The sequence below is a fragment of the Phodopus roborovskii genome, unplaced genomic scaffold (assembly GCF_943737965.1).
Source record: "Phodopus roborovskii unplaced genomic scaffold, PHOROB, whole genome shotgun sequence".
In the NCBI taxonomy this organism is placed as follows: Eukaryota; Metazoa; Chordata; class Mammalia; order Rodentia; family Cricetidae; genus Phodopus; species Phodopus roborovskii.
Window position 1 is genome coordinate 23675314 of NW_026126434.1, and position 11335 is coordinate 23686648.

Consider the following 11335-nt stretch of genomic DNA (forward strand, 5'->3'; position numbering starts at 1 on the left):
CTGCCTCATCTCCTCCCCAGGGTACAAGTCCCCTGTCCAGATCCTCATGCAGCATCCTTCTGCAACTGGTCTATGGCTTCCCCACCCCCAGATGAGCCAAGCTGTAGAGAGGAAAGAGCCCTGTGCACACAGATGAGCACAGGAGAAGCCAGGAAAGTTAAACATACAGCTCACCTCTTCAAAGGCATGAGGTACGGAGCTGCTCTTCCTGGAATGCTGGGAATTATGTTGTTTTACAACCTGGTGATCCTTTGCTGTGTGATGAGACAGCCTCTGCCTTACCTCCCAGAATTTATGTTTTTTCTTTTCCAAGACCTTCCTCCCTAAATCTTGAACATTGTTTTTAGACCATAAAACCAAGCTATGTGGGCAGGGTCATCTGTGCTTTACAACAGCCTAAGTGATTTCAATGTTATCTTAGAGCCAGACCAATCTAGATACCCACAGGCCTTATATTTACCTCAGTCAAACTTCCTAGACCCTAAACCTTGGGCACTATCTCTGAGTCAACAGTCCCCATTCTTCAAGAAAGAAGCCAGATGTACTTTGTAAGGCATCTCAGTGTAAATATGTTGTGCACTTGGAACTGAGTAAATTGTTAACTGAATACTTTTTTCAAAGATTGCCCTGTGCTTAAATATGACTAAAGGAAAATTATCTGGGCCAGACTCTAGAAGTCCCGGTCCAGCCTAGTTACAATAAAACTGGACTGAGCTGAGTTTCATTCTTGTCTCTTCGTGGATTGTTTTTTCCCTGCCTGCTGTAAAGACTGCAGGGGAGTCACCACACCAACCAGCTTGCTGATGCTCACCATTGAGGTTGCTCACCACCTCCCTGTCCAGAGAGTAACCCAGTCTGCATGGAGCCATGGCAAAGACACACTATTTTCAGGGACAACCCTTTACAGCTTTTTATGGCATGTTATTAGAAATAAATACAGTTGGAGGGGCTGTCTCTCCTCCAGAACCATGGCAAGGTGGGTCACAGGTCAGGCAAATGTACACATGGTTATCAATGCTGTAACTGCCCTGCTAGACTGCATGCTACCCAGGCACCCAGATCCCTTCCCTATCCACTGCTGTGTTCCCAGCACCTGGCAACCATAGCTCAGAGTGGTAGGTTATAGAACGAGATGCCACACCCAGACCTAGGGTAAGAGGTAAGGGAGTGGATATCCTCATGCCAGCAGCACATGGACCTATGCTCCTTCCCTAAGACATCTCATTAACTGAAATCACTATGGGCAGTTAATATTTCATAAGACAGTAATTGAAGCATGGCCAGCTGATGAACAGACTGGCCTCTGGTTCCAAGTAGCCCAGGGCCCCTGTGGGAACATCATCTAAGGTGAAATGGCCAGTGAGCCATGCATCTCCCATGAAGTGTCTGTGCTGCGTGGCCCCAAGTGGCTCTTTCTCTTTTAGAGAAGAACCACAGGTTACAGGAAGGCCATATCACATCTTCCAAGATGCCATCACAATGGCATTTATGAAATATCCATCCATAAAAACAATGGGCACCATCCATAAAACTCAGATGCAGCATGTGCTGATCTCGCCAGAAAGTCGCCTCAATTCTGACGAAAGAAATATTCAGCACAAGAAGTTTTTTATTTTTATTTTTTAAGGCATGGACATTATGCCCAAGACAAAAAAGCCCCTGCTTGGACAGCAAAAAGAAAACCACAGAAATAGAAATGTGGTGGGTGATCTGATGGTTCTCTGCATGGAGGTCACGAGTGAGAAGTAGGACTGAGAAAGGAGGTCTGAGCCCAAGTACCACTCTGTCTCTAGAGTACGGTAACTGCTCTGTCCCAGTGCTGACTCTGCCTTTGTGTTAGGAAATGCAGCCATTGGGGATGTGTAAGTGGATGAGCATGGCGGTGTGCCAATAAAACTTTATTTTCAAAAACCAAGCAGAGTGACAGATTTGGAGAGAGAATCAGGCTTGAGAGTGGGCAAAGTTTTCCTTCACTAAAATATGATACTATCTGCAGAAGTACCAGGGGCTACGTGATAAGCCTCCCCCTCCTCTCTGGTAAAGTTGTCAGAGAAATCTGAGAGAAGCAAGTGCCTCCAGGGAGACAATGCCATGTTCGAGAACTGAAGGGGCACGGGTCTAGGTCAGCTGCCCATGACTCCTCAGCAAAGAAAAAAAAAGAGGCAAAAAACCAAAAAGACAAACAAACAAAACAAAAAACAAAGGACACGACTGCTGCTCCTATCTATGGTGGAAGAGAAAAATTTATTGTAGGTAAAAGGGAGAGCATAATCAGAGGCAGGGACATCTGGGAGACTCAGAGAGGAGCCAACCAAGAGGAACCACTTGGGCCGAGAGACTGGGTAGGAGAGCAGACTAGGTAACAAACATGTCTGGATTATATAGAGAAGAGCAGCTGGGGGAAGGACAGCCCAGCCCCTGAACTGAAGTTTAGGGTAGAGGGCAGGGTATGGCAGCCATACCCTATAACAGGTAGTGACTGAGGGACATTGGGAGAACCTGGTGGCCAGATCCACTTTGACGTGTTAAGTAAGCACCTCCTTAGTCCTGGCCTTGAAACCAAGGTCCTGCGCTGCTTCCGTCAGACCTCTGAGGTACCACAGCTCTGCAGCAGGGCCTCTTTCCTCAAACCTTCCCTTATCAAGATCTCCAGGAATAGCCTATTTGCAGGGAAGTCTCAGTGGGGATACCAATGGGCAAAACCTGATACCAAGACTGGAAAAGCTGCAAAACCAGGGCCTGCCCACAGCCTGACCCATTCTCTGCCTGTACCATCCCCTACACCTTGGCCACTCCTATCTAGGTAAAAGAGGGAAGAACTAGGGTAGTCAAACCCTAGCTGAACAGGGTGGCAACTCTGTATGTTCCCATCAGCCTCAGCTCACAGGCATTTGGAACAATGTGACACAACTCCACCACAGGCATAGGTCTCTCCCAGGACAAAAGGGGAGTAGGAAATGCCTACCTCCTCCTGACAGACTCTCCTGCTCCAAGTCAGCTGTCTTCTCCAGCCACTTTTCTCTCATCCATGTCCTTCTGCCACAGCCTCCGTTGGAGAGGCCAGAGTACCTCTTTAAGATCACTAAAATGAGCCTATACAAACCTTCCTACCACATTGGCTAGGCTGAGTTGGTCTCTGTATCTTTCAGCGCAGGCCTTATTGTTTTTAGTGGGAAAGATTGATGCACCGTGTGGAAGTCGGAGAGACAAATCAATCTTGGGAATCTTCTCTTTCCACTGTAGGTTCCAGGAACAAACTTGGGTTCCCAGGCTTTGTGCAGCCACTTCCTTAAGCCAGTTATTGGTAAAAAGCAGGCCAGGATGGCCAGATGGAAAGAAAGGTCACAGGGGAGTCCTAGAAAAGTTTCAAGAACAGCCTGTCAACTCTGAAGGGTCTGAGGTCCCCAATGCCTGTCCCGATGTAATCTGTAGGCCGGGAAATTATATATAAGTTTCAATTTAATAATAAACTCAGCGCCAGGCTCTCCAGAACAAAACAAAATTCATTTGTGATTACCTAAGATGCACACTGAGTGATCACAGGCCTAGGGTTGGGAGACTTTCAAAAGCATAAAGTCTATTTTCTGTTTGGGTTTTGATTTTAAGAACTTTTTTTTTCTGCATGTGAATGTTGTGTTTGCATGTATGTGTGCATTGCAATCGAGCTGTCTCTTGTAAGCGGAGGACAGAGGAGGGTGTCGGATCTCCTGGAACTAGAGTTACAGAAGGTTGTGGAACTAGAGTTATGGGAAGAGACCTGAGTTTCCGGAAAAAGGAGGGGTTCCTCCAACCCCAGCTCCGCCCACCCACACCCGGCTTGGTTCCCAGACGAGGTTTCTCTGTTTGGCCCTGGTTTTCCTGGAACTCACAATTGTAGACCAGGCTAACCTCAAACTTAAAGAGATCCTCCTGCCTCTGCCTGGCTTTGTTTTTTAATGCAAGGTCTCACTCTGTAACCCTGGCTGACCAGGAATTGTTTAGTTCAGGCAATCCTGCCTCCGCCTCTAAGTGAAGCAACTACAAGCAGGAGCCAACACCCGGTAGTAGGTTAGCTGTAACTCAAATCCTTGGTTTGGGCGCAAGAGTGACCTCATCCCTTCAGGGATGAGGATCCGGAGCAAGCGGCCCTGGAGGGGTTTCTACGGGAATCCCCCACGAGGACTCCGTCATCCTTCCCCACTTGGCCTGGCTTTCACGGTGGCAGCTCCGTCCTTCCCGATGTCCCCGAGACCTGCCGGGCTCCCCGAGTCTCTCACACCCATGCCTTTCTCACGCCCGCCAACCCATCTCCTGTTCTAGCAGCCCCGGGGTCCAGTCAGCAAAGCCGAGTCTTGCGCATGCGCAAGACCGGCGCCCAGCAAAGGGACGGGGCGGAGCCTCTTGCTCCGGAAGCCGAGCCGTCCCATTGCGTCCGCGCAGTTCCGCCCTCTCTCCTGGCCGCCAATCGGTCCTCTTGCCCCGCCCCTGGAGACTCGGGCCCCGCCCCTGGAGACGCGCGGCGGCGAAGGCCTCTCCCACTAGCCGAGTGTACAGCAAGGGGGCGGCTGGGCCGTGGCCCTGCGGCCACCATGAAGCTAACGCGAAAAATGGTCCTGTCCCGAGCCAAAGCTTCGGAGCTGCACAGCGTGCGGAAGCTCAACTGCTGGTGAGGCCGGCCAGGATCCCCTCTACCCAGCCCCAGGGCGCCTACTCCCCCAAGTTAGCCAGGTTGCAGGCCAACCCCTGGCCAGTGCCTCGGAGGGAAGTGGCCCTCGCCTGTCGGCTAGAATTTCCCTCTAGTCTCGCCTAGAAGTTTCACTAACCCTCTGTGACTACTCTGGTATCCGAAAACAAAGGTGCTTAGTGGCGGTCTACAGGGAGAGAAAACTGAGGTTGTAAAGTCATGATTCCTTGTCAGTAGATGCTGGAAAGGGTGGCCTGGTCTGAGTGACAGTTGGGAACTTAGATGTTATGGGAAAGATGCACTTACAGGTGCATGATTGGATCACACTAAGCCTGAAAAAGCAAGGCTTATGGAGGAGTTTGCATAGTGGGTTGTGAAAGAGCTACAGATTTCCCTGGGGACTCTGGGACACTGGCCAGAGCATCTAAAAGGGGTATGGCAAGTGCAGTTCCTTGCTCCTAGTGGTGTTAGCACACTACTGGAAGGATTGAACTTTGTTAATTAAGAACCTTTTTCTGCCCTGGCACATCTAGTGTTGAACGACAGTTCCCTCTGCCCTGAGTTTTCAATAATGCCTTTCTTTGTTGAGCCCACATGCGCAGGAAGAAACAACAGCTTCATTGCAGGCCTGTGAAGTTTGCTTCATAAGTTACATGATCAGCTTTGAACTTGGCCTCTTATGAAGACCCCTTTGTTCATATCTGTGAGAGGAAACAACTGTGCTATGGGAGCCTGGGAAGAGGAAATTGTGCATCCTGCAGACAGAGTACCCCCATGCACTAAGCATGTACTGTTGTCAGAAAGCAATCTAATCAATTGTGATACCTTTCCTGTTATTTGGTTAACCAGCTTTTCTTACTGTGCCATTCAGGTCACAGAATCTTTAGATGTATAGGCAGTTGTCATTTCTCTGGGGATTTTTGATATTTCCATTCAACAAGATTAAGGTGTGTCTGTCTTTTTTTCCCCCCAGGGGCAGCCAGCTCACCGATGTAAGTTCTGCCTTGATCTGATCACCTCCCAGATGCCTCTTCCCCACAAGAGGACTGTGCTGTGGTTCAGTGCCATGTCACTTGCTGGTCCTACACAGAAGAGGGCAAAGTCAAAGCTCTCCTCTTGGAAGAGTCCCTGGTGGTGATTTTCCTCAGACATCATCAAGGCTCTGTGCATGGCCTCCTCTCAGTTGGCTCACCTATCCCCACCCCAGTGGCAGGCAGAGGCTAGACGGTGTACTGAGCTGGTCCATGGAGCCCACAACCCAGATCTGATCTGCAGATCTGACAGTGTGCTGTAGCCAAAACCTACCTGCTGTTCTGTCTGACCTGGGCCCAGTTCTACTAGCAGGGAGCCTCAGGAGCAGCAAGAGAAAAGCGTGGGAAACTAACATCCCAGGCAGATCCTTAGAGGACATTGAATGTAATGATGTTCTATCTCTAGAACTGTCTGAAACTGTCAGGTAGAAATACCCTCCCCAGTGAAGAGCACTTTGAGGGCAGGCTAGCCCACAGAGACCAGTGTGCGCTGATTTGAGTGTCCTGGTTGTGCAAGGCTATACCCCATGGCCCCGTTATTGCAGGTGATAGGACCCAGGACAGATGTCTTCCCTGGCCTGGGAAGCAACAATGGGACACTGTCACCAACTCACCAGCCCCATTCTTCCCTCCCTAGATTTCCATATGTCGGGAGATGCCCAGCCTGGAAGTGATCACACTCAGGTACTTGACTTCTGTGTCACTGTAGACCTGGGGTATGGACGCTAAGGGGAGCCACATGTCCTTCCTGTGGGGCCCAGAATAAATAAGAAACCTGAAGACTCCCAACAGCCTAAGATGGCAGCTTCCGGTGACAAAAGGATTGGGGAATGGCCCTGCTACAACTCATTTCTGCTTTCTCAGCGACTTACCTGGGTCTCTTAGTAGCTCTGCTCTGCTTACCCTCACATATTCACCCCAGGAAATAATCTGTGCTCTTGTAGCTGTGGTCAGTCAGGTCTCCTAATGATGAGCAGTAGTCCACCCAGGCCAGTCCTCCCCGTGGCCTCATCTGTCCCCAAGAACCTCCTAGTGCCCTACCTCCTCCGCCTTCCCGATTCCATCACTTCTGGGAACTCCTCTGCTCCTTAGATGTTATGGGATGGATGCACTCACAGGTGCATGGTTGGGTCACACTAAGACTGACCATTCTGGAACCCAAGATAGAGTTGACACTTATGGCCCCTGCAGCCTGCCCAGTACTGGCATGGGGGCATTCTACATGTCAGCATGTTAACATACCAGAGCAGCCTTGCAGGAGGGAGCATGGGTGGGGTTAGCTCAGCTGGCCAGACCCTGACCACAGTGACTCCATCTGAATGCAGAGCTCCAGGCCAAGGAGCTGCCCATGTGGTATCTCAAGTTAAGGGGCCCCTCCTGGCGCTGCCTCTTCCCCAACCCCAGCTTACTTGGTTTTGACCCATTTATAAAGCCAAGACCTTTTGCTGGTACTCAATGGCTGAGGCAGACACATGGGTAGAGGGCCATGGCCCATGAAGGTACAGACTGTACAGATCCCTAACAATGTGCTGGTCCCACAGTGTCAACTGTGTCTCCACCCTGGAACCTGTACGTGGCTGCCGACGCCTGAGTGAGCTGTACCTGAGGAGAAACCGTATCCCTAGCCTGGATGAGCTGTTCTACCTAAAGGACCTACCACACCTCAGGGTGCTGTGGCTGGCCGAGAACCCATGCTGCGGCACCAGCCCACACCTCTACCGCATGACTGTGCTGCGCAACCTACCCCACCTTCAGAAGCTAGACAACCAAGGTAGGGAGGTCTGGCATGTCCGCCCACTGCCAGCTGAGGTGCCCCCTGCTGAGGGACTTCCCAGGCGCCGCTGGTTCTCCCTTCTGCAGCTCCCAGCTTGAGGAATGGGCTTATGCCCATCTCATGGTGTCAGCAGGAGCAGGTCCTGTGAGCATCCCCTCCCAGATGGCCATTACAGCAGTTAGTAGCCACAGGGCTCCTATCTGTTAAACCCACCTACTGGACTTGTGTGCTTCTAGAATCTCTCCTCTTGCCTCCCTCCGTGAGGGTTTGCAGTGTGGTGACTGGGCAGCATGTGGCAGGCTTAGCTGCACTGGTAGCCAAGCTCTGGGGCCACAAGGAGGACACCCCCCACTGCCCCACAACCCGTGCCCACCTGTGCTGTGCTTACATCTGCATGCCCCTCTAGCATGGTGCACAGTCCTGCTACGAGCTTATGACGAGTCCTACTCGCTGACACTAGGCATTTATGTTCTCGGCAGCCAGTTTCTAGTCCTCATCAGTTACATGGGATTGTCTTCTCCCAGACACTTAACAAGAGTGAGTGAAGTAAATATGTAAAGCCCATTCCTCCTCAAATTGTCTTAGGGACCGGAAATATAGTCATTTCTGGAGAAATGACAGAGAGCCTGCTAGCATGTCATGTGCAAGACCTGGGCCCAACCTCAGCACCACACAGATTTATCTGGACTTGGGGTTTGGCTCTAAGAAAACACTAAGAAGGCACCCCTTGCCCTTCTGCCAAGTGTCACACATACTCTGGGACTGGGAATCAGAAGGGGCAGGACTGACTGCCCCCAGGGACAGCCCCCATACACACAGCAGCAGTCGTGAAGCCCCAAGGAGGCCAGAACTGAATGGAGTTGTGCAGCACAAGCCTCCGACACCCTTACCTTTTCTGTCCTTCTCCACAAGCTGTGACGGAGGAAGAACTGACTCGCGCCCTGATGGAGGGAGATGAGATCACCGCTGCCCCAGGCAGAGAGGACGCAGGCAGTAGCCATCCCGAGCCCTCCTACACCCTCAGCTCTGTCAGTTCTACAACTGAGACCAACCAGGGCCTGCTGAGCTACACAGAGGAAACAGAGTGAGCCTGCTGGGGAGCAAGACCCACTGTTCCAGGGGCACCCTCAGGCCATGAGAGGGAGGCTTCCTGTCTCCTTTGGGAGGGAAATGAGCTCAGGTGACATGTGCACACAGTGCCTGGTGGGCTGGGGACGAAGGTAATGCAGAGGCGGTGGCATGTGGCCTGCCGTGCTCCTCGGGTGGCCTTGGATGTGGTCATTCTGCTGCTTGTTGTGACTGCGCTCAGTCAGAAATGGCATAGGAAGGCCATGGCTTCTTTAGAGGGGTCAAGCTGAGTTCCATGTGGCGGATGCAGCCTGCTATCTCCCATCTGTGGATGGCACTGAAGATGAACACTGTAGGGGTGACCACAGGCCACTCTTCTGCTCTGACCCCTGCCAGGGTCACTCCTGTGGCGGTGGCTTCCCTGAGGCCCTGGGTAGGAGGCATTACAGGTGGGGAGCCCTGGGTGCAAAGAAGTTGCTCCCAGTCACTCTGGGCCCCTATTCTGCACACGGGCTCCTGTGCCATCATAAAGTTCCTAGATAGAGGGTGCCTGCCTTCTGTCTCCTGCTCTGGGCTGGGACCGCTTGCCAGTGTGACTTGATGTCTTCTCAGTGGGATTTGACAGGCAGATGATGGTGCCCACAGCCCTCTGACAGTCACACTCTCGATGTTGCCTTCTTGCCAGCAGAGTCCAGGGCCAGACTGCTGGAGACCAATCTTCTTCCTTCTCACAAAGAGATGCTGTGAGGAGTCACAAGAATAGGGTGAGTGACCCCTGCCCCCGTCCAGACAGCAGAAGGCAGGCTCCAATGGGTGAAGACAACACGGGGCCAGGTCTAGACTTATAGGAAGAGGGGGAGTACATGAGGCTCATCTGCTTCCTACTCCAGCATGCTGGAGCACCACCCCTGGAGGTCACTGTCCCCTCAGGATTCCTTCCCTCCCCACTTGCTGAGCCTGTGTCAAACTCAATTCCAATAGCAGGTCTGTGCCCACAGGCTTCCTTCCCTCTCCAGGTCCCCAGTTGCTCCACAGAGAGTCGCCAGAGACATTTGTCTACTGGTACCTACAGGTATCCTCTGGCCTGTAACTAGAATAGGCACCCCAGAGAAAGGCCTACCTTTCAGCTGGTTGCCCTGAGGCTGGCATCTGTAGATTAAGCCATTTGCAGGGGCCTTAGTGTACTGCAGAGGTCAGGGGTCAGAAGTTATTTACTTCTGGCTTGTTCGTCCCAATGAGCCACAGGTGCTGGCCCTCAATCTCGCACGAGGTCCTCGTCTTTGATTGGATACACTCCTTTTCACCACTTTGTATGAGGGTACCACACTGAGCTGTCCTAGGCCCTCAACCTCTCTGCTCAGCTTCTCCATCTGAAGCTAGGGCACAGACCCAAGGCTGGCTGGAACCGGATAGGAAAGCAGTGCACCAGTGTCTGTGTCGCAGCCTCCCCAAGTTGCTGCTTTGGAAGGCCCCTCTCTTCACCCTATAAAGGCCACCAGCCAGGTTCTATGTCATCCTCTCTGTCCCCAGAACATCCTGACTGCTATTTTGCTGCTGTTGCATGAACTGGACATGGAGGGGCTGGAGACTGTCCAGCAGACTGTGGGCAGCCGGCTACAGACACTGCACAGGCTGGAACCCCAGGACATGGAGTGACTTCGCATGCCTAGCACCTGGACCCTGTTATATTCTGTGGAAACAGCTCCACCTGGAAAGCCTCCCTCTGGGTTCCCAACACCAGACCAGTGCAGGAACAGTGGCTGACAGCTGAGCAGACCCCTCTCCTGTACCTGAGGTTTGGCAGAGACGCTGCCCACATGCATGGTCCTTCAGACTTACCAGCTGAGACCTTGAGTGTGTAGGCACTACCTGGCCCTTCTTCAAGGGAGGACTGTACAAGCCATACCCTCCAATAAAGCACTTTGTTTGGGCCGGAAGCCAGCATCTCAGTGACAGACAGGGCCTTGACCTCAAGGTCGATGCTGTTTCTCAGCAGCTAGGGGGAGCTCTGGTGTCCCTGTATCAAGCTTATCCTCAGGGAGTGCCTGAAATGATGTCTTACAAGGCACCATGTCCCTGGTGTCCTTAGACACCATCACCTAGGAGAATGGATTCTTCTCAGGACAAGGATGGGCAGAACAGTCCTTTTTATTTCTTCTTCAGGAGAGGGATGTCACCTAGGTAACTGTTAGGGACACCCACCCAGAGTTGTTCAGCATTCTGAGGTGTCAGATATCAATAAAGCTGTCTTTGTTAGAACCATTGGGGCAGGGCCTGTAACTTACCCACCCAGCAGGGGTGCCTTGGGGTGGGCCTACCCCTGCTATGAGAGAATAGAGTTAAGAAAGGAATCTAGATTAGCATATGTAAAAGCATGAACAAAAATCTAGAACCACCACCACCACCACCACTGGACAGGTTGACATGGCCCAAGAAGCCTGCTGCACACAGTAGCTGGCTCTGTAGGTGGCCTGTTAAGAGTCTAATGCTAAATGTTCAGGGCCACTGGGCCCTTGACCTTTCTCTGCTCTGGTCCACTTCTAATCTCAGGAGTATTTCATCTCTTAATAAACTGTTTCCATCAGTACCTGTGCCCCTGGTCCAATTCCTTGTTCTGGGATGTTAAGAATCTGGAAATGCTAGCAGGTACCCTGTAACATCCTGGCTTTCTTTCCTCCTGTGGCACACTCATGCATATGTCAGGGATGGGCAAACTGTACCAGTTGTGGTAAGACCTCAGTCCTTGATCCCTACCTCCAGCCTTCTCTGCTCAGACTAGGAACAAGCACAGCTTGTAAC

General features: G+C 51.8%; 1 protein-coding gene across 2 annotated transcripts; it reads left to right on the forward strand.

The window, feature by feature from the left end:
• The first annotated feature begins 4476 nt into the window (after positions 1 to 4476).
• On the forward strand, positions 4477 to 10469 carry Cfap410 (cilia and flagella associated protein 410). Of its 2 annotated transcripts, none has more exons than XM_051187010.1 (7): positions 4477 to 4645; positions 5637 to 5655; positions 6332 to 6378; positions 7236 to 7465; positions 8381 to 8552; positions 9222 to 9300; positions 10067 to 10469. In XM_051187010.1, exons 1-7 carry the CDS (start codon positions 4569 to 4571, stop codon positions 10190 to 10192), a joined length of 750 nt encoding a protein of 249 aa, XP_051042967.1. In that variant the 5' UTR covers positions 4477 to 4568; the 3' UTR covers positions 10193 to 10469. The 2 variants fall into 2 exon arrangements, with proteins under 2 accessions (XP_051042967.1, XP_051042968.1); XM_051187011.1 differs by having other exon boundaries at positions 4478 to 4645; positions 9225 to 9300.
• The last annotated feature ends 866 nt before the right edge of the window (positions 10470 to 11335 follow it).

Excerpts from the sequence above, each read along its gene's own strand:
- Cfap410 (XM_051187010.1), top strand. The coding sequence starts at position 4,569 with ATGAAGCTAACGCGAAAAATGGTCCTGTCCCGAGCCAAAGCTTCGGAG. Across the intron at positions 7,466-8,380 it reads TCAGAAGCTAGACAACCAAG|CTGTGACGGAGGAAGAACTG; the intron begins GTAGGGAGGTCT and ends CTTCTCCACAAG. Across the intron at positions 8,553-9,221 it reads AGCTACACAGAGGAAACAGA|CAGAGTCCAGGGCCAGACTG; the intron begins GTGAGCCTGCTG and ends CCTTCTTGCCAG.